The following is a 22,790-nucleotide window of genomic DNA, read 5'->3' as shown; positions in this document are numbered from 1 at the left end:
TAGGAAGAGCGATCTATTAAAAAAGACACCCAGCTGTGAGGCAGGTCTGTGTACAGCGCCGCGCTCAGCTGTTGTGTGTGTTCCACCAGGGGTGGCCCCAGCACGAGGCCAGAGGGTGGCACTGGGCCACAGCAATACGCCCAGGCCCCGTTACCCCCGCCCCGTTGGGCAGCGCCAAGGTTGCTCCAGCAGAGGGCTGCCGCCGCCGCCCAGTGCTCTGCGCCCCTGAGCGGGACGGGCTGCGCACGCGCGGGCCGAGCCTGGCTCTGCGCAGCGGGCTCCCCCGGCGGCCGCCCGGAGCGCTGCAAGCGCATGCGCAGTGTGGGTGTGTCCCCGGCTGGCCGGCCGGCGCGCTGAGGAGCTGGGAGCGAGCCCGCCTGGGCCGCGCCGCTGCGTCCGCGGAGCCCCGAGAGCGGCCCCCGCCCCCCCCGGCTGCTGCGGGTGAGCCCCGCCCCCCCCGACTCCGGGCGCCCCGCCCCCATCTGCCGGGTGCCCTGTGCCAGGCGCCCCCCCCCACCAGGTGCCCATCTCCTTTGTGTGCGCCTGGCAGCTGGCGGGGGGTGCTCGCGCTGGCCCTGCGCACCCGGGGAGCGGTGTGGTGCTGTGTTTGTGTTGTTGTGGTGCGGTGCGGTGTTGTGGTGTGTTTGTGTTGTTGTGGTGCTGTGTTTGTGTTGTGTTGTGTTTGTGTTGTGGTGCGGTGTTGTGGTGTGTTTGTGTTGTTGTGGTGGGGTGCGGTGTTGTGCTGTGTTTGTGTTGTGTTGTTGTGTGGTGCTGTGGTTCTGTTGTGTTGTGTTGTGTTGTGTTGTGTTGTGTTGTGCTGTCCGTCGGGAAGGCGGCTTTCCAGGGACACCCAGCCGGAGGGTTTGGCGGGGAGGGGAAGGGGAGGGTCTGCTTTCCCTCGAGGCTGTGCTGTGCTGAGTGCGAGGCGCAGTCCCGGGGTCCGGTAGCCGGGCTGCCCTTCGCTAGGGCTGATTTAGCTCCAGGAGCGGGGCTGGACCCGGCGGAAGGTCCCTTGCTGGGGAGTGTGCAGCCAGTGTCCGGCCGTGCGGAGAAGCCCCCCCCCCCATCCCTTTCCTTCAGCCCGGGCTGGTCTCCCACTGAAACGTGTCTGGACTTCATTCACGGGCTCCTCTCTGAGCTGGGCTCACACTGACCTTTGGCCCATCCCGGGGAAGGGCCTTTTGCTGTCCGTTGGATTCATTGCCAAACACTCACTTTCGTTTGTAACCATAAACGTGGCTTGTGGTCTTATCTGACACAGATCCGTTAGTGGCGTGGTTTTCAACCTGGGGTCTGCAGATTCCTGGCAATCCGCAGGCTGTGCCGAAGATTTCCAAAGGGGTCCGCATCTCCACTTGACATTTTTTAGGGGTCTGCAAATGAAAAAAGGTTGAAAACCATCATTGACTTCACCGAGGCCGTGTCTGTGCTACAGCGGTACAGCCACAGTGCTGCTGTTGTGGCATTTTAACTCCATGGTGCAGATGCAGACTACAAAGGGGTTTCTCACCTCCTGAGCAAGTGGAGCTGGGCAGATGGAAGCATTCTTCCAGAGGTGGCACCTACACTTAAAACCTAGATTGGCATAGCTCCGGCACTCCAGGGGGGGGATTTTTCACACCCCTGAGTGATTGTGGCTATGTTGACTTACATTTTAAGTGTAGACAGGCCTGAGTGACATAAGAATGTGCGGAATGGGGCTCTGCAGAGTCTCAGGAGTGCACCCCTGTGGATGTGACTGTAGCACTGGGGCCCAGATTTGGGATGACAACTTAAAAATCAGGGCTAAAGCTTTGCCTTCTAAAGATGCCACAACAATGAAATATAATTTGCACATTGATTAATTTAAGGGGGCACTGTTGATTAGCCCACCACTAGGGGAATGGGGGCACAGGAACAACTCTGGGCACAGGAAGCCCTGTCCCAGTGGACCTACTAGGATGCTCCAGTTGGAGGAGGGGTTTAAAAAAAGGCACTGCAGTACAGTGGGGCAGGGAGCAGAGGGAGATGGAGGGATTACACCAGGAACGTGCATCTCCAGGAGGAGGCTGCTGCACAGGCAGCCCCCAGAGGCCTGTGGTTTAGGTTGCAGGGGGCAACCGCAAGCTGCGATGTGCCTGCAGGAGGGACAGAGCAGTAGGAAGAGACCCAGAAAAGGATGTTAGCCAGATTGCAGGTAACGAACAGCATCCTTACAGTACTCGAGGGCACCGGAACCGGTGGAGCGACCAGGCCCAGGTTCTCCTCCCTTTCTCCTTGTGGCTGCCCCTGCTGCTGACTATAACCTCTAGGCAGGGGTGCTGCTGGGAGACATGTTCTAGCTTCTGAGAAGGGCGGGTGGGCGCTTGCCCGACTGACTACAGGCACCTTAAAAAAATTACAAGTCTCCCTGGAAATGTTTTACACCTGACATTGCGATAACTGAAAGATCAGAGAAAATGTTTTTTCTCTACCTTTGTCAGTTGAATGATTGTATGCATTGTAAACTTTTCTGTCTCCTCTGTTTGTATGGGTCTTTCATACAGCAATATGGGGGTGGATGGAGAGATTTTTAAAAATGGGAAAATGTGACCTCAAAAACGACTTAGAATTCACTTTTATAAAGGTTGATTTCAAGTTGATCTTGTCCATTTGTGAGTTAACTTAGGGCCCATGAAGTTGAGGGGCTAATAACATGGGTTAGAGGACTACGAGCCAGGCTGGTTCTGTGCAGGACTACTTTATACAGCTCCGCCTCTTCACATCTACCCCAGCCTGCAGCACCCTCTGTTATTCCAGACTTAAACTCTACTCAGAGTCCATCAGTCATTTTGAACTGTAGTCTGGTTTTTGTGATGGGGACAAATGTGTTGAAGCTTTAATGGCTTGTATTCAATGTTTTAATTATATGGCAACAAAGTTGATAAAGTGACAAATGTTGTAACACAGACCACTCAGGAATGGACTAGTGCCTCTGCTCTATATCTAGTGAAAGAGTGAGGTTGGCAGCTTGTTTTTCTCTTTAACTGAGAGATGGAGTGATTCAGTGGGTCTTGGATTTAGTACAGTCTATAGACTTTAGGTGAAGATCCACCTGGCTGGACTAATACTTTTTTGACACTTTAAGAGAAGCTGAAGGCTCAAAATTTGATGGTGAGAGCGGGAGTGTTTGGAATAATTAGTGCCAACAGCACAGGAATCGTGAGACCCTCCAATAATAATAATGGCTGTCCTTGATATTGTGCTTCTCATCTGTAGATTTCAAAATTTTTTATGCAGGAGATTGTCATTGTCCACATGTTACACATGAGAAAACTGAGGCAGAGAGGTATGAAGTGATTTACCCAAGATTACACAGCTGGACAGTGACAGAGCTGGGAACAGAACCCTCGACTCCCAATCCAGCCAGTCCACTGGGCCACACAGCCTTCTAATAAATTAGCAATGGCATAGGACTTGGAGGGGGAATATTTTTAGTATAGAAACATGTTTCTGACTTGATCTTTTCAGAGATTATCATAAACCACTTTGTGTGGGCACATGTACATAGACACCTGAACCATCTGCTGATCAACGTCTTGAGCCTACGGCTGGAGGCAGAAGACTCAGCTCGGAATCGCAATGCTAGTGACACTTTCGCCATGGAAGTTGAATGGAGAACTGTAAATAACATGAGTTTCTATTCAATACAGATCAGAAATCCAGTGTGTTTCCTTTTTAAAAGTTGTTGAGTGGGATAATCTCATAGAGGATTGCACTGGATACATTTTTAGAATAAAAGATGTCTGCCATACTTTCCCCTTTTAACTTGTGTGTGTACACTACTGGAAGAGTAAATAGAGAAAGCTCTTCGTACTTCGTGAAAATGTTTGACTCCCAAGTCACTTGATAATTTCTGCATTAATGGCCCTTATGTATTTCATAACTGTCCTTTCATCCTGCACACTCGTTCTAGATCTTTTGTTTTATACTGGTCTGACAGCCTTACAAGTCTGTAATGAAGCTATTTCACAGATGAAGTATTATTTTCAGCTCTCTATGTCCAGTTAAAAGTTTACTACTAATAGACATCATCTTCACTTGGGTTCTGGCCTACTTATCTGAGACCCGGCCCATTACATGTTATGGCCCATCTGTTTTGCCATATTCTGTGCTCTTATAATAAATACTGTTTCCAGGTTAGTTTTGGGCACTGAGTTTTGGTGCTTAGAGATAAGGACAGACCTAAAGGCTTTCCTTTGGTCAACACAATGTCTGATTTGAGTGTGGCAGATATAAAACTGCAAAACAGAATGTGTGTGAAGGTCAGGGTTTAGATCCCTTGACTGACGTCAGTGAAGGCTGCTGCTCATTGATACTGTTTCTGCATCTGGGTATTTATAACTCTTCAGTTATTGTAGAAATGAAATGATTCACCTCTGTGGTTGTACATTTGTGTGATCCTGCAGGAAGAAGAATGTGAAAAGCTGTGCATAATGCTGGAATATGTTGACAAATTGTTGTTTATTTGCAGCAGTGTTCACTGTAAGACACAATCGCTGTCCCAAGGAGTTTACAATCTGCCTCAAACAGAGGTCACGTATTTGGAGAATTATTGTACTCAGATTTGTCCACAGATTCAGAATATCTGAATATTTAGAGTTGAATTCAGGAGTTAAATAGTTAACAATGTTGACATTTAACTTCTAGCTAGTAGGCTTCAGATCTGCTATTTTAGACTGTCTGCAGACACTGTGTTGGTTGCATATTTGAAGCGTTTTTTTCCTGACCAGAAGGGCTTAGAAACAACTTAAAAGTTTAAATTCTAGAGATGCTGATGAGGCCAGTGTGGCAGAGCAGCCAGTACTAGCACATATGGAACTCCTTAACAGTAGGAAGTTGTCCCTCAGGATTTTTTTGATCAAAATACCATAGAACTTTACCAATTCTTTCATTAAATTCACAGCACATCTCTGCTACAATATAACAGTAAAGACTGTGATGTAGTAACATCTTGTATTACTAAGCTACAGAATATTCAAAGCCACGGTAGATCTCACTGGTGCAAGCCCATCTTTACATTGGTGCAGCACACCTACGTTGGTGTTTGTTATGGCACAGCTACATCAATGTACACCAGTTACGGTGCACAAATCCCTAATGCAGTCAAAGCCCTAAATCACTTTCCATTTTCTTTGGCCTGTACTTGACCTCCTGTAATACTTATTTCCTTGATGTAAATGACACTAGGTCTTTCTGTGTAAAGGGTCCTTAGCCACAGAGCAAGGAGGAGCTTATGTTTCCAAAACATTTGCAAAACAAGTCTTGAACCTAATCCGAACTCTGCTTGTCAGATGCATCCCCTGTTCTGACCTGAGTTTTGTCATGCTCTTATCACTGTTCACCTAGGCCTGACCGCTTGCTCACTTGCCATTGCATATAGGGCTTGTTAATCTTCATGTAACTTTCCTTTTAGCCACTTTGGAGGTGTTCATATAGGAAAATAGTCTAGGAGTTACGAATGTGATAAGGCCCATGGTCATTCTTTTCTTTTGTGGGTGTGGTGGCAGTGTCTAGGACCATCTCTTGTGAAAGATGTGTCTTCCCACTCATGCATGTTTCCCTATTGGTCGACATTACGTTCTTCAGGTGGACCATAGCTAGGGCTGCAGATTTCTCATGACACTTTTTATTAAAAATCATGGAGCAGTCACAGCCAGGTCAGTAAAAGTCACAGGTTTTGTGATTATTTTTAAAGCTGTACAAATTACATTCAAATGTACCTCGTTAAGATGATAGGCCAGCATCCTTCTTTGTTCCTGCTGCTGCCATTTCCTCCTCGCCCCGATCACCCTTAGCAGCACCCTCCCCCCAGGCACCACAACCCTAATCTCATCCTGGTGGGGAGGGGAGGCCATTGGTGTGGGGACTCCTGCCCCATGGGGCTGGGCCTATGGGTTGAGAGCAAGTCTGCCTGTGGTCACCTGGGCACGGGCAGCAGTGGCTCCTGTGTCCCAAGGGGCTGAGTCTGGCTCCAGGCATTGTGACCTGGCACATGGACTCACAGCTCTGCTCAAGTCACCCTCTGTCACGATGGAGGGGCAGCCGGGCTAAATTTGAGAGAGTGGCATTGCGACCTGACATAAAAGGTCACAGTGCCTCTCACTCAAATTAGCCTGGCCATTCCTCTGCCATTTCAGAGGGGTTCTGCGAACCCATGGGCCAGGTTGCAATGCCTGGAGCATGGAGGTGGGCCCAGCCCCAAAGGACCCAGGAACCATGGATTGGGGTGAGTGTAGGGTGGACTCACTTTCCGACAACCCCACCCAGCCTCCCCTCTACACCAGGTTGGTGGGGCGACCCACTTAGATCCTTCCCATACAGATGTGTTGGACAGAGAAGTCATGGTATCCATGACATTTTTATCACTGTGACAAATCTGCAGCCCTAACTGTAGCTTTTTAAGAAGGAATCTGTTGAGTAGGTAGAGGCCAATCCTGTGGAGAGCTTTGTATACCAGGATCGATATCTTGAACTGGATCCCATCAAACAACAGTCCAGTGCAGAGAGCAGAGTTACTGGGGTGATGTGCTCATGTAGACTTGTGTTTGTAAGCAGATGGGCAGCTGCATTTTATACTTGCTGGAGTTTTTTTCAGGGTATTTGGCTTCATTCCTAGATATGCGTTGCAACAATGAAGATTGAAGTTCATGCAAAACTTTATTTCATTAGTTCAAAAGTCTTAATTTTACAACTTTCAAACCTCTAGAGGCCCTGTGCCCACTTTGTTTTGGTGGGGGGGGTGAGTGTTATCGATGTGTTTTCCAATTGCCTTTTCTTCAGAAATGCTGCACGTTAATATAGCAATAAGTGTTAAATTGCTCATGTAGCCTGGACAAATACTGCCTTCTATTTAAAATGGCTGAGATGCTATTAAACTTACAATTCCATTACACACGCCAATGCCTAAACCAGGAATTTTGTTTATATCTGTCATGGTAATGTTTCCTTTTCTCTCTGCCAGGCTCCATCAGTTTCTTGTCTCTGCACAATGAGAGAGGTTTGGGCTCTTCACTTCCCTTCTCCCTGTAGTTGATAGTTTTGGATTCAGAGGTGATGCTGGAGTAGAGATGGCGGACAGTGTAAAAACCTTTCTTCATGATCTCGTCAGGGTAAGTCTCTCTGTGTTGTCTTGAGCCCAGAGTCTCTTCACAGATATTTTTTAATTTTCTTGCATAGGTGGTGTGGTAGATTTACAGGCAAAATAGCCGGAAAGACCAATCAATATTATATGTCTTCAATAATCATATTATATCCTGTTCTTCAGTGCTTGGTACCTTCCTTTCCATGTACCCAATGGAGGACTAAGAATATATCTCTTCAAAAAGTAACCTCAAGTTTCACCACTGGTTACCTTTTTTAAAATGGAACAATATAATGGTTGTGTTCCTGATTTAAATACCTGGGATCACAAACCAGGACTAAGATTCTAATCTCCCTCCAACTCAACCCAGTGACATTCCCATTATGGTCACTTAGCATTCTTTTGGACACGTGTGTGTGTTTGGGGTGGGGTGGAAAGAAGAGGAAATCTTCTCTTGTTCCGCATGGTGCCGCTACAAACTCACCCTGCTGAGCGTGGTCTGGGTAAACGTTGAGCACCACTGCACCTCCAAACATCTCTGTATGCTGCTGAGTGCCCTGCAGTACTGAGCCCTTAATTATTGGCTTCTCTGCTGAGTCTGCTCAGACTGCCATCAAAGAGGTCAGTTATGTATTTTTGTGATGGGGAATGTGACTGAGACCGCCAGCTTGCTTCTCAGAGGTCACTTGCCACCTTTCAGGTATAAATGACTTTTGATCACAGTTGATTTGGATGGTGTTGCAGTAGGTGACCCACAGGTGAAAGACTAACTCCCACCTATTTAAAAAAAATGCTGCTTCCCCTTCCCATTTAAAAAAAAGTTGGAAATCTCACAAGTGCAGTCCTCTGTGGGTTTAACACAACTTGTGGGTTTGGGCAGTGTGGAGCTGATGTTTCTTTGAAGCCAGGAAGAGCAAACTGCCTTGGTTTTGTAACTAGAGGACATGATCAAGTAGTGTAAACACCAGATTCTGATTTATGTCCATCCAGAAAAGCCTTGCATATCCTAAATCCATGTAATTGTATTTTATTGGCCTTATATTTTCTGCCTCCATGGATTAAAAAAGCTAACAAGATAATAGATAACTTTGTGTAAAGATACACATAACTTGTACTAATAACTTCTCACTTGGTGAGAAATTACGAATAAAATTAACCAGTTCTTGCGGGATCCTTGAAACACTATCTTGTGGATTGATACTTCTGTTGCTAGCACAGGAATAAATGGCTGTGACAATCTTGGTTATCAGCTTGTCTTACAAACAAGGCAGTAAAGAAACCCAGCTGGGTTAATTCCAGCTTCATTCACAAATTGGCAGGAGAAAAAGGACTTTTTGCCAAATAGGAGAAAACAGACAAGAAAATAAATGATTCTCTGGCTTCTGAGAGAGGGGCTATAAATAATGGGAAGTCAACAAAAAAATTACACCTTCAAAAAAAAAAAAGACAAATTGCTTTCTAATATCCCTGTTAGCGATACTTAAACTGTTTATGATTTAGGTCACTGGTCCACAGAAAATATTTGGTGTAATGTATCGAACTGAACCTGGGCTACAATTGACTGTGTTGGCTGCCCCTCCTGACTGAGCAATCTGAGAGAATGATGGGAGCTGAGGGAACACAGGACAGGTGGCCAAACTGTTCCAAAGAGAACAACCTCTCCCTTCTTTGCCATCCCAGCAGCCTCGCTAGCCTACTTTGAATTCCATCTCAAAAGCTCATGACTTTGTCTTCTTCCGCCATTGATCTCGCCACAGGCACTCTCTGTTGCCACTGCTGTGCATGGCCAAGATTACTTTAAAAAAAAAAAAAAAGAAGAAGAAAAAAAAAGAACAATACAGAAACATAGCCTAATTTTTAGCGTGTGCCAAAATTGCTGTCCCAGGAGCATTTCTTCCACTTCCTTGTTTTGTTTTCCTGCTACTGTGCCAGGTTGTCTTCACTAATTATTTGTCTACATTAATCTATGAGCTCCTCAAGGCAGGGACCTTGTCTTTTAAAATGCCATGTACACGTGCAGTTTTATATACATCCGTTTTATTTCTTAGCCTCTCAGACCCACCTAAGCTGAGAGATTTTCATTGAAAGGCAAACCATTGCACAGTTTAGTACTCCCAAAATGTAGGTTTTGTTTAGAAAATATTTTTTGAAAGGCCAGTGTTAAAAGGAATGTTGACATAAAATTAAAACTAAATATCAGGAAACCTGGTTTATAATTCATACCTTCCCCTGCAGAGCTTGTAGCCCGAAGACAGAAGTTTAGGCACCAGAAAGTGAAACTGATTAGGCTATGTTTTTAACTGTCTCAAGCTGACTGAAGTGTGGAAAAGTAAACTGAATCCATCATCATAATAAAGAGATTTGTAAAATTCCTTCGGTTTCTATAATCTAGGGGGTTACAGATAATATAGGTAATTTTTAATAAGATGATTTTTCAATTAACAATGTCCCTTTTCAGTTTTTCTTTGACTGCCCAAAGTATGTTGAGTTCCGGTGTGCTGTTTGCTTGCGTCTGCAGGGAATTAAGGACTCCATCTGGGGGATCTGCACAATCTCCAAGCTAGATGCCCGGATCCAGCAAAAAAGGGAAGAGCAGAGAAGAAGAAGAGCAAGCAGTGTGCTTGCCCAGCGGAGAGCTCAGAGTGAGGAGAGAAAGCTGGAGAAGTGAGTAGAGGTGCTTATGTGTTAAAGACTGAGAGATTTGCTTGTGCTCTCTAAATCTACCGTCTACTGAGGACAGGGAGACAGAAAATAATTTGTAAGCAGATTGGTTCTGACTCGGACTATGAGTAGAAAAACTCTGAAAATTATACTGAATTGGGAACAATCTGCAAGAAGATTTGTCCACATATGTGATATTTCAGAGTAGTCCAGATAGGAGGGAATTTGAGGTGAGTGGGGATTTGACATTTAGACTGCTATTTCCCTCCCTGTATATGAGGCTTTCCATGCTTACCTATCCATGCATTGGGATGAAAATATGCCCCTTAACAGTAGATCAGATGGTAAGAATCTCTCTGAAATATTTTACAGTTAAAACTGGATATCTGAGCCAACTTCCATTGAAACAGAAAGGTAACAAATGTAAAATGGATGAAAGGAAATGCACTTTTTACATAAGGCACCTGTGGAGTGACTTTCATGGGATATTACTGAGGCCACTGTCACACGATATCATTGACAACAGTATTCGTTTTCTACAGGAGGTGAAAGATTAACTTGTATGTTGCAGTGAGCATATGTCATGAATTTGTGTGGCGAATTATTGGAGAATTACAGTGCTGCTGACTTAATAAATTCTGTTACTAGAATTAAGTTGGTCTCATAAATATTTCTAAGGCATCCAGCATATTCTTATTTAAGATATTGTATAAAAGAGGTGCTCAGTGACCAATGATGCTAGGGGTAATTTGTTTGGAGAAAAGTAATTACAGTGATACAGTCTTACATGCATGTGTTTTATCTCCAGTGAGCCTCGGATAGTTAGCCGGATTTTTCAGTGTTGTGCGTGGAATGGAGGCGTATTTTGGGTAAGTGTTTGTTTTGTTTTTTCGTTATTTCCAAACATAAACTTGAAGCACCAGTTTTTAAGGTTTCAAAGGTGACCTGTCAGCTTGGCTGCCCTGCTAAATTGGAAGGTATTTTGAATAGAGAGAAACCAGTAATTTTCCTAGTTTTCGTGTTTTATATAAAGGGGGACCCTCCTTAAAATATATAATTGAACTACTGTATTCCCTAAGCAGATCATTAGATTAATCTGGAGTCTCTTTCTCAAGTTCCTAATGCTGCTTGTTTGCCTGCTGATGAAACAAAATCTGTACCTCCACTGAATCAAATATTACACGTCCTCAGGTCTGCTTTCCCAACAGCTGTTAATGGGTTTATTCATGATTGTAACAGGCGCTTGGCAGTCTAATAAATCACTTGTCTCTTTTCGTCTTCCATTCGACTGTGTCATGATGGCTGAGGAATCAACATGGAAATGTTGAAAGGAAACTGTTCAATTATATATTTTGGTTGTGTTTAAATAGAGCAATGATTTTTCAGTGCTGTGCATTGATGGATCATGGTGTCTAATGTTAGCAAAATGTCTGCCTGACATATATTGATTAAACAGAGAACGCACAATGCCTGCATGACATATGCCTTTAAATCAGTGTTTGTGAATCTTTCTCTGTAGTAGATGAAAGTTATTTCATCTGAAGCTGAGGTGTGTAGATACCAAATATGAAACAGCCTTCCCATTCGCCAAAGCCATTCAGAGTGACTATGGCAGTACAGTCAGACAAGATGGTACTTTTAGTAGGGTTCCTGCGGGAGATGGGCATTTTGAGGCAGTTGTGTCCCATATTTACTCTCTCTGGCGTGATTAGCAGATGGGGTTGATGGCTAGAGATCAGAGTAATAGAAGTGAACATGTAAATGTCATTAACAAAAACCCTTTTATGGTTTCCTTGTTGGTTTTTTCCTTTAGCTTAGTCTCCTCTTGTTTTACCGAGTATTTATACCTGTACTTCAGTCAGTCACAGCACAGATCATTGGTAAGTACATAATTTGTTTCTTTAAAGAGTGCTAAGACATCAGCCCTCTGCAGGGTAAATGGTGATCAGCATCTGTGAAGCAGACTAAGGAGACTCTGCCCCCAAGTGCCCCCACAGCCCTGCTTCTCCATCCTTGAGTTATTTCCCTCTCTCAGGTACTTAACTGAAGGCAAAATCCTGAGAGATGTTGAGAGCATCTGCAGCGCCCATTGACTTGAACAAGGGATGTGAGCGCTCAACACATCTCAGGATTCAGCCCAGCCGGTGTGGGCTGTGCCCTCCTCTTCCTTTTTGTTTCATGCTTTAATGCTGCCATATTCTCTTTAGTGAACTGATTCAGACTGAGATTTTTAAAGCTACCTAAGGGATTTGGATGCTTAAGTCCCATTGAAATTAATGGGACTTGGGCATCCACATTCCTCCAACTTCTTTGAAAATCTCAGTCATATTTCCTTTCTTTGTTCATTTTTATGTTGTGAAAACTGATATGTCAGCCTTGAAAAGCACACTTGGACAAAGTTTAACAATGTCCCAGTGACATGATTAGCTTGAGTGTATATCAGATAGAAAGTCAGATTGATGGGCAATTCTGCTAATGGACTGGGAAGGGAGAAGAGATTTTTTGAACCCTGTGTTTTAGTATTAAACTCGTTATTTTTTCTCCATGTGGGAATCCTGCTTCCCTTTGTAATTACTGCCATTTAAATACTATTCACAGTGTATCTCATCACTAGCTGTACATCCTCCTCTTTATTGGGGACGTAGCTTCTTATGGAGGTCACAATGTGTAACTTACGTAACATTAAACATGGGATGAGTTGTTTTTTAATTGGTATATTCTCTTCTTCTTACTGGGTGCACTCTTCCCTCTGTTCAGATGTCTGGTATTTTCATGATGTGCATGCTGTAATTGTTGCTTCTCTTTTCCTTTTCCCACCCTGAGTGTTCAGGCACAGCAGGGGACAGAATGCTGATTAGAGCGAGCACTTGAGAAGCAGATAGGTCAGAGAATCTCCTTACAGGCATCAGAAACCTCTTACAGAATTATCCATCAAAACAAAGGAGAAACCCATTTTTTTCCAGGATGTTCTGGGGCTCTGATCTTTTGAGAACCAAAACACACACTTTGATAGCATCTGCTCAAAACAGTATTTGAGCTGTAGGCGAGAGCTGTCTTCCCTTGTGTCTATTGCATGACATTTTAGTTGCAAAATGCTTTCTCTTCCCATCCCTTTATGTTTTCAACAAATAAACGTCAAATCCAGAAACCTTATTCCTGATGATGGAAGAGGAAACTATGTTCCTGTTTATAACACAAGAAATTGACAGCCATTGCTTTTGAACTAGCAAGAAGCTCTTTGGTGATCCCACAGCATCTGTTCCCATAGGATTAACCACCGGTTCCCTATGGAAGTACTTCTGCTAGGATATTATTAGAAATAAATTAAAGAGCAGAGTGTGTGAAAAAGGATCTGTAAAGAAGGAAAGTTAGATAAAACCAGGAAGGGCCATTTCCATCTCCCTTTTTGTAGTAGGACTAGAGTATCACATCTGTACAAAGGAGGCTGCTGTCAGCTATTTTTCCATTGTAATTATAGGTTATGCAGTCTGAAATGAAGAGAATCCCATGTGCATGTCGCTGACGGGGACTTTATTCTTATTTTGAAGGTGACCCCTCACTACATGGCGATGTCTGGTCTTGGCTGGAATTTATCCTTACCTCTATTTTCAGTGCCCTTTGGGTCCTTCCTCTCTTTGTGCTCAGTAAGGTCGTCAATGCCATCTGGTTTCAGGTAGGTGAGGATCAGCCTCAGTAACTATGAGAGCAGGAGTTGACATTAAACAAGTGATCTAGTATACGCTGTGTTTCAGGTGGGGTCAGTTAAGACCACAGAGCAAAAGTACAACCCACAGTCTCCTTTATTTTTAGTATGGAGGGTGACCAGTGAGACTGAGATGGAACGTTGCATGCTGAAACATGTAGTCTCCACAGACTGGCACCTCTGTTATAAATGAGCTGTAACCTGCTTTATTTTATGTGTATTAGATAAGACCTTCTGTCTCAAACAAGCTGCTGGTATGGCCCTTATTTGGTCAAAGTGTGGACAGTCATGTGATCTGCTATGTATTATTAAGGCTGCGAGTCTGTCACAGAGCTCGCGGAAATCATGGATTCTGTGACTTCCGTAGCTGTGGCAGCTGGTGCGGCTGGCTCCGGGGACTGCCTGAATAGCGGTCCCAAGGCAGCCCTGGGGATCCACTGGAGCTGTGGAGAGCGATCCCTGGGGTCTCCCCCAAAGCAACCAGCAGCCAGGGGCAGTCAGCGCCAGCTGCTGGAGCAGGGGCTGGATGTTGGCGCCCCAGGAGTAGCTAAGATTTAGTCAGGGGTATTTATATTAAAAGTCACAGGTCACGGGCGGTGAATTTTTGTTTATTGCCTGTGACCTGTCCATGACTTCTACTGAAAATACCCATGACTAAATCTTAGCCGTATGTATTATGCCATGAAAGGAATATTTCTACATAAAGATTATTGTTCCAGATGTGCTGCTGATTTGGCAATGTGATAGTTGCTTGAGTTAATGTGTTAGCAGGTGCACTGTGAAATATGTGCACAGTGTTTCATGTTGATGTTTACATGGGGAGATAGCTTGCTGCTTTCTGGGAGAAGTAACCCTTGTTCTTTTTCTTGCCACCGTTATTTTGATTGGCAGCAGGCATGTTTGGAAAATATTTGGTGGAGAGAGCATGGTGATGTGATCAGAGAAAGGGCCTGGGAGTCAGGAGACCTGAGTTCTAGTCTCAGCTCTGGCTTATTGTATGACTTTGAACTCTGCGTCACAATTTCTCCATTTGTAGCAATGGGGTTAACGATACTTACCCAGGTTTCTAAAGTACTCTGAGCTCCTTGAATGAAAAGTGCAAACCCTTATTACTACATATAATAAACTGCTACACTAAAGCTGTTACTGCTTCAGTAACATGCTTTCAGATAGCATCCTGAAAATGTACTCAGTGGAATCTGTATGCTGACTGCAGATCAGTAGTGCAGTTGCTCATGTTAACTGTCTTTATAAATTAGTTTCCCTGAAATGTGTTTCTCTGTTTCAGGACATTGCAGATTTGGCATTTGAGGTTTCTGGAAGAAAGCCCCAACCCTTTCCTCGTGTCAGTAAAATCATTGCTGACATGTTATTTAATCTCTTACTGCAAGCGCTCTTCCTCATCCAGGTGAGATTAGACCTTGCTTAGATTCTGTATCTGGGTCAGTAGAGACCCAAGTGCATATTAGCTGTGAAACGTGGGGGAGATGTCAAACCATCCTGCTGTTGGAATGGCATTAGTGGCAGCCTTGGAAGAGAAGAGAGCCACTTGGCTGGAGGCGTGAGCTGTGACCAGGAGACTGTTATATGCAGAAAACTGTGGCCAAATTGATTGATATTCCCAAAGTGACAGGATGAGCTTTGCTAGAAAGGAGGTGAGGTTAGGAGGGTGCTATTGGAGGTCAGGGGAATACAATTAAAACGACAAGAAAGCAATGGCCGCTCTAGTTGTTGTGCTCCCATATCACTCTCTGGGGTGAAGATAAACGTATTGTGTTCCTGCTGTGCTGTACATAAATCCATCACTGTAGAAAGCAAACTGTCAATTTCTTCTCTTTCTCTGCAGGGGATGATTGTGAGCCTCTTCCCAATTGATATCATTGGTCAGTTGGTTAGCCTTCTGCACATGTCGCTGCTGTACTCCCTGTACTGCTTTGAGTACCGCTGGTTTAATAAAGGTGAGTGCTGCCCTTCCCAGGCTAATGTGGCATGTGTCTGAGGACATTCTGCATTGCTGGGAATATTTAAATGCATAAGCTCCCCGATAGGATGACGATCTAGTTTCAAACCCACTTTATCCAGGCAAGTAACTTGGGATGTTTCCAAGTGATCTCTTTCTCTCCCTTCCTCCTCACTCCCCTTGATGTCAGAGTATAGAATATGGTCCTCTCTTTAAAGAATGAATCTCTGCTATATTTGCAAATTTGTTTTTTCAGAGCATTGAACCTTATTGAGTTGATAGATTTATTGTGCTGTCCACAAGAAAGATATAACTAGAAGATGATTTTCACTGGTACAACTCTGTCTTCTTGCCTGTTTAGCCACTTTTGGATGTTAAAGTGTTTCAGTAATGGGTCTGGGTATAGGAGCTGTGGCGTTGCCCAAGGGTCAGACACATCAATAAGATGAATAAAACAGAAAGGCTCTCCAGCTGGAGCAGCACCCCAAAGCACCTCATAGTTGGGCGTGAGATCCTGGTGTTATGTGGACTGCATAGGCAGTGGAACAGCCATACCACCAGTGGGACAAGAGATTGTTCTACTGAGAGAGAAGAACGTTGACTGCAACACTGGGATGTTATCCCTGACTTTCTTCAGAAGGTGCTTATGGGACCATTTCCGCCTGAAACAGTCACCAGAGATGGGCAGATGGGACTTCAGCATCGTGTCTGAAGGCTGGCACCTCTCACATCACAGTCAACCCATTCTGGCCCATGCCCCATTGCTGTGTGAATCCAAATCCTGAAAGGGATCTGGACTCCACACCTTTCTGGCATCAGGGTGTGAGTGCAATACATAGAGCAGTGCAGACACCAGGGGGATGAATACATAATTTCACAATCTATTTAACAATGGCTGAGAAGGGGCCATTATCGATGGCATACTACCCTTCTGTTTTTCTGTGACTGAACACTCTGGTTGTGCTGTGGTGAGTCACTTGCCTACTTATTCATTGAGGCAATAGCAGAGATGAGAAATAGCCACGTGGTGTTTGAAGCACAGCAGGGAGAAATGAGTAGAATAATAAACATTTGTTTGAGGCTAGATGCACTCTGAAATTCTCCTGGTGGCTCTTACTTGAAAAGCCTGGATTTGGTCTCCTTGTGACTTAGTTTGCAGGATACCAAGGTTTTTCTGTGTAATGTTTTTTCAGCTCCAAATATTTTTCACTCCATGGAATTAAGTCCAACAGGAACTAAATCGAAGGTGAAAGGGAAGAGGCACTCTTACGATTATTGGAGCCATTTGCATTCTAAATTCAACTAGAGAAAAAACACTAGAAGAAAACAGAACTTTCATTTCTAATGCTAGAGCTCTGGGTTGGGATGACGAATCTGATGACAGATGTCAGGTAGGACCAGGCCATCTCTTGCCCTGTAATACACGTATCCAAATGAGCAGAAAATGGACATTGACTTGTCTCACACAGCCATGGTAAAATTCTTAACTGTTTAACCTTCTCCAGCAAAGGTAATAGAAGAAAAAATTAAATGAAGGCAATTGGAGCTAGTCTTTAGAGCAATCAGATTCCTATCAGAATTGTATTTATTTTGGAATGATGGTATCTTCTTCCAAATTAGAGAGAGATGCCTTGACAGCTTGTGCTGACAAAAGATCCCATGTTATTTTTCACAAGAGGTGTGTTAGTTCAGCTATCCCAATTAGAATATGTTAATTCTGCCACCTAAATTCGACTATTAGTTAAGTTTCAGCTGAACAGCATTATTTTGCATCACACCATAGGCTGCGGGGCATTTTAGGCATAAAAAGAAAAAGCTCATAATCTAAATTAGACGAGTCATTTAACATCCTATTTAACATCTGTATTTTACAGTCCACTGATAAATTGCTGCCACATTCTGTTCCAAAGGTGTCAGCATTTCAGTGATGGTGGATGTGATTCTTATCAAGGGAAAACCCATTACAAGAAAGGTGTCAAAATAAAAAAAAGAAAAGCACCAAACTAGTGGGGAGGAAGGTAGAACCCTACTATATGTTTTTAAAAAGCTAATTCTCCATATTGTAACTGAGCTGATCAGCTTTTCTGAGGTTACTGTTTGAAGTCTTGATGTCATCGACTACTGCTTTTTATCTTGTGCATTAGATATATTAGAAACTCAGGGTGTCCAGTAAACCAATTTATGTTGTTTTGCTTTTTTTTAATTACTACAGAAAGGCAAAACAACTAGATTTTTAGACTTTGAAGACTATCTCTGTTTTTAGGGTGTTGTAAACCAGGGATCCCTTGTCCGATTTTATTTCAGCATGATAGAAAAATTCTACGGTAGTCTCAGACTTCACCTATCACTTTTGTGGCTGATATTCTTTCATTTTTGGATTTTATAGGGTAGAGCCAAAAATCTAATTTGTAATAGAAACTAGTTTGCAACCTTTACTATGGAATGGCCAGTACTGCTCCCTTATGTAGGTTGTAAATTACTTTGGGATCTTTCAGGATGCATGGCACTCTAGAAATGTGAGCTTTAGTTACAACACATGCTCTTTATCCAAAGCTTTCCTGCCTTAGTTCCTTAAATTTCTGTATGTTAACTTGTGTTTTTATTAGGAATTGAAATGCATCAACGGTTATCCAACATTGAGAGGAACTGGCCCTATTACTTTGGATTTGGTTTACCACTGGCCTTTCTCACTGCAATGCAGTCCTCTTACATCATCAGGTGACTTTCACGGTGACTTGGTAGCACTAGGGGATCTTGCTTTGAGGGTGGTGAATGCACAGATAACATGTCCCCCAAACACCACCTGAAATTCCCACCCTCCAAGACACCACCAGAGAAATGTACCTTTCCTCCACCCCCCACAGATAAAAGCAGTATCTCTGCTCTAACAGCACCATAGGGAATAGCTCTTGCTAATAAATAGTTGGAGGAGAATAAAATGAGGAGCGTACATTGAGGCATATGGAAGGTTTTTCCATTAAAATCAGAGCTTTAGTGCAGATTCCTGCACAGAATTTCCATACAACTATGAGACATATCTGGATAGTAGAATCTCCCCTATTTCCTGCCCCACTGTATTGACCTTACTGGAGGCACAGAGGCTGGGAAAAGCTCAGAAATCCTCTCGTTGCTCAGAAATGTTCTGTCTGCTGACCAGTGACATGGTGTCATTGCTGTTTGCTTTATGATTTTTCGTCCTGCTCTGGCTCTGCTGTAACTTCTCTCCCCCATGAAGTTGGAATACGCTTACAGGTGGAGCCAACCTTCCGGGCACATTTTCTCTTATCCTTGTAATGCACGATTTATTGATGCAGACAAGCTTGTGTGTAAGTGTCTCTGTGATGAGCTGCATTTCTAACTATATTGGTCTTGCATACAGTAACGCTAACACAGCAGATGTGTAGGCGGTAAAACCCGATTCCAATGTCAAACTGTGTACCTGTGTCATCTTCACGATTGGGGAAAGTTCACCGAATGCTTACACTTCAAAGAACACTGCAGTGGGTCCCAGCAGGGAAAGAGTTAAACATGCCTAAATTCTACTGAAGTTACTTGTCCTTTATTTACATTGTCAGTTCTGCATCTTTTACTCTTCTTCCACATGACTGCAACTGTCCCGCTTAAAGCTGCCGTGAAGTGCTGCTGGCTGCAGTAGTAGTTCTGCAGGGGCAATATGCATACACTAAGTTGTCCCATGCAGCCCCCAGCAATCTCCCTTTAATAGGCAGGTGCAGTCTATGGAAACTGCAGGTCTCAGCATGACACACTATCTTGATCTGAGCTGCTGGCAAATGTAGTCTCAGCAGAATGGTTCCCTATTAAAGATTGTGACAGGTGCGTCTGCTCCATTTATACAAATTCCATGTGGCCCTTTGGTTTCCCCCGTGTTTAAAGGTGCCTCACTTCATCCTTCTCAACTCCCTGCAAAGAGATGCCCTGAAATCAGCTTCCATTGTGTGGGAGGACATTTTCCTGGGTAACCTTATTATGACACTAACCTGTAGTAATGGGCCTTTTGCTCAATGTGCCGCCTTCTCTTTGCAGTGGCTGCCTGTTTTCCATCCTTTTCCCTCTGTTTATCATCAGCGCCAATGAAGCAAGGACACCTGGGAAAGCATAGTAAGTATTTTCCTTAGGAAACTCAGAGTTGGTTTTAACTAACGGGGTAATGCTAAATGCAGGATGAAATGACACTCGAATCAATGAGCTAAACCAGGGTTTTTAGCAGGACTTTGCCTGGTAAGTCAGGGGAGTGACCTTGTGTGTCTGTGAACATCTTAGTCATGTAATGAGGAAAAGACAAGTGCTGGGATGCCTTCATTAGTTTAAGATAAGGGAAAGGACATTGTGTTAACACTTCACAAAGGTGTGTTTATTGGTAGGGGAAAGGTTCTCTGAGGATATTGATAGTCTTGTACTGAACTTCAAATCCTCATTTGTCGTGCTCCGTGAGCTGACAGCAGGTGTGCCAAAAGCCTGGAATTCCTGGGCACCCATCAGCTCAGCTTTCATCTGCAGCTTCATGCTTTCCAAGACAGACTAACCCCAAGGTTGGAATAATTGGGTCGGCTTTGCCCTCCCTACGCAGATCCAAGGATGGAATGGAGGCACCTTGCATTTCCGAGTGGTCTGATAACTGTGTCTGTGTTAGGCCTTTCCTCTTTGTTCACTGTAGAGTGTATCTACAATTCCACTAATCCGTGCTGTGTTGAAGCTCATTATCCTAGAATATACTAAGCAAAATATAAAAACAGACAAAGGGAGCTTCTCATTGCACTGTTATATTAGTGTGTGCGCACGTGCAGGAGACATCAAACGAGACTTTGGGATGGGCGCTCACAGCGTTTGTTCTGTGTTTCAGCCATTTCCAGCTGCGTCTCTTCTCCTTGGTGGTTTTCCTCAGCAACAGACTCTTTCACAAGACAGTTTACCTTCAGTCCACCTTGAGCAGCTCCTCCTCCGTGGATAGACTGCCCTCTCCTCACTCATCCCCTGCCAAACAGAAGGCTGCTTTGAGGCACTGAACCACAACCGAAGGGGGGTGTGTGTGTGTGTGTGTGTCATCCTTGGCTGCTACATGTGCCCCTGTGACCTAGGGAAGGGCAGGACCCATTCTGCCAAGGGGCTGCTGCATTTCCCCACCAGTCACCATTGTAAGCACCACTTGGACATTAGCTTTGTGTCACATTGAGAGCGTGGATGGAAATCTCTGGAAAAGTCTGGATTTTTAACACCGTTGTGAGTTTTAAGAAGCTGGGTTCTCTGTGCTTGTTTTATAGAGTGTAACAGACCTGTGCCTGTACTGTTTTGTATACTCTTTTCCTGTGCCATTTCCCTCCATACCCCAGGAAGAGTGGTTTTGTAATCCACATTTTGTTGTACCTTTGTGAAGCTGATGGGAGTCTTTACAGTAGATTGCGCCACAACCGTTGGCTTCCTCAATGATGATAGTTCTTTGTATATTGTATCTCAGGTCAGGTTTTTGTAATTCCTGTTGTGCTGAAAAGCAGACTTGGAAGACAAACTGGATCACGCTGATCTAGGGGCAAGATCAATTTATACAGAGAGAGGACTCCCCCAGCCCACTATCCGGGGAGCTTCAGTCAAGCTCTCTCTGTCAACTGGCAAACTTTGGGTCTATTGTCAATACAAGCTCTGGACAAGTGCCACCTTTCTGTACCCAGTATATACTGGAGAGCATCAACTTTCATCAGGATTGAAGCAAATTCCTAACCTAAACAGCAGAATGCGGTTTTTTTTTAAATCTTGTTTGGAGCTGGTGAAAGCTCCTTCTGAAATTTCAAAGGGAAATTGTATAAACAAGGTCAGGAACTGAAATGGAAACGTACTGAAACACGTTAACTCTATGGTTGGGTTGTAAGGTTTTTAAGGTCTATTTTTTTGTCTCAGCAATCAGATGCTTCTGAAAATTAGGGTCTGCCAGTTTTCCATGGGTCTCCAGGCAGAGTGGTGGTATTTTTAAAAAAAAATCAAAATTATGAGATTCCAAACTGTATCCAGACAACACAAAGGAGAACAATTAGTTGCTACCAGACGCACAGGAGAACACACAAACCCAGGCTGCACCATTGCCCCGCTTAATGTAAGTGTTGGGTGCATCTTGGGGAAGAGAGAGCTTGTTCCATTAACAAGAAAGGCTCCAAGTCTGATGCCATGGCACACTATCTGTACTGCAGTTGTCCCAGCATAGGTGGAACGGGATTGGCCAAAGTACACCTGTTTGGTTGTAGCTGCAGTGAAACTGCTTTGTCAGCTCAGGATATGTGAATTTATGTGTGTGTGTAAGTCTCTCCGTGTGTGTGTGTATACTCTATATACACAAAGGAAGGGTGAGCAATCCTGGTTCTAGACAGTGTTCTTCATGCATGTATAATTTCTGTTTGGCAGAAAAAAATCTGTGAAATTCAAGAAACCCTTGGTTTTTCAGAACTGAGGTTGGTCTACAGAAACTTTTCTCTAGTATTTTCACACTGAAATATTAAATGAAAATGAACAAAAAATCAAAAATTGCAATGGGTTCTCTCTGAGCACTGAAGTTAATTTTAAAATGAAAAAACGCATTTTACTATGGATGGGTCATTCTTAAAGTCTCAGTTGCAATCCATGTACAATAAGGCTCTATATGTGGGAGGCAAGGGGGAAGATTTGGGAAACAGTTCAACAGTTTGAACTTTTTAAGTTTCTCTAAATAATCTAAATGACTCTCTTGGCATGCTACAAAGCACTTTCAAAGTAATACTAGAGAAAGCCACTTCTGGATGTTACATACTCTGTTCCAGCACAGGGAAGAGAAGGGAAAGATTCATATTCATTTTGAAAATTAATATTTTTGAAAGGGATTGTGTACAATTAATCTTGTTTTACTGTAAAAACAAAAACTTTAACAGCCCTTAAGATTGCTAAATAACTGCACTGACTATTACATAATTGAAACAAATCAAGCACTTCAAAGCAAGGAAATAGTGAAGGACACTACATCTGACATAGCTCATTTAATAAGCAAACCTACTGTTGTTACCAGGAATTTAAAGATGTGCATATCTTTAACTATAGCAGGTGCATGAGTTTTCAAGGAGATTTCACTCCATGGAAAGTTTGAAGGGGCAGCAATGAGCTTGTTTTAAGTCAGAGGGAGGATAACAACAATTCACCATTCAGACCAGGGTAACTTTAATGGCCTGTAACTGAAAAACAGTTTGCCAAACTTTGCAAAAACTTCCTTTGTTGCTTTCTAAGTGTGGCAGTTTTCAGACCAAACTGATTTTCTAATTCGAAGTTATATCGGGGCTAAAACTGGGCAATGGAATGGAAGCTGTTTCCACATTTAACGGGAGGGCTGCCAT

The 22,790-nt window shown here is 43.7% G+C and overlaps 1 protein-coding gene across 1 annotated transcript in view; it reads left to right on the top strand.

The window, feature by feature from the left end:
- The window catches only part of EI24 (EI24 autophagy associated transmembrane protein), a 43,247-nt gene extending 21,293 nt beyond the window's left edge, over positions 1-21,954 (top strand). The window contains exons 4-13 of the mRNA XM_067563479.1: positions 6,983-7,130; positions 9,621-9,766; positions 10,572-10,632; positions 11,577-11,643; positions 13,312-13,436; positions 14,755-14,874; positions 15,313-15,424; positions 18,033-18,144; positions 19,471-19,545; positions 20,288-21,954. Of these exons, the coding sequence (XP_067419580.1) occupies positions 7,089-7,130; positions 9,621-9,766; positions 10,572-10,632; positions 11,577-11,643; positions 13,312-13,436; positions 14,755-14,874; positions 15,313-15,424; positions 18,033-18,144; positions 19,471-19,545; positions 20,288-20,450 (1,023 nt within the window). The 5' untranslated portion in view covers positions 6,983-7,088 and the 3' untranslated portion in view covers positions 20,451-21,954. The remainder of the gene's footprint in view (positions 1-6,982; positions 7,131-9,620; positions 9,767-10,571; positions 10,633-11,576; positions 11,644-13,311; positions 13,437-14,754; positions 14,875-15,312; positions 15,425-18,032; positions 18,145-19,470; positions 19,546-20,287) is intronic.
- Positions 21,955-22,790: the final 836 nt, after the last annotated feature.

The sequence above is a fragment of the Emydura macquarii genome, unplaced genomic scaffold (genome assembly GCF_026122565.2).
Source record: "Emydura macquarii macquarii isolate MOO-44397 ecotype Brisbane River unplaced genomic scaffold, CSIRO-AGI_Emac_v2 contig_312, whole genome shotgun sequence".
NCBI classification, from domain to species: domain Eukaryota; kingdom Metazoa; phylum Chordata; order Testudines; family Chelidae; genus Emydura; species Emydura macquarii.
This window is presented reverse-complemented; position numbering and strand designations above follow the sequence as displayed.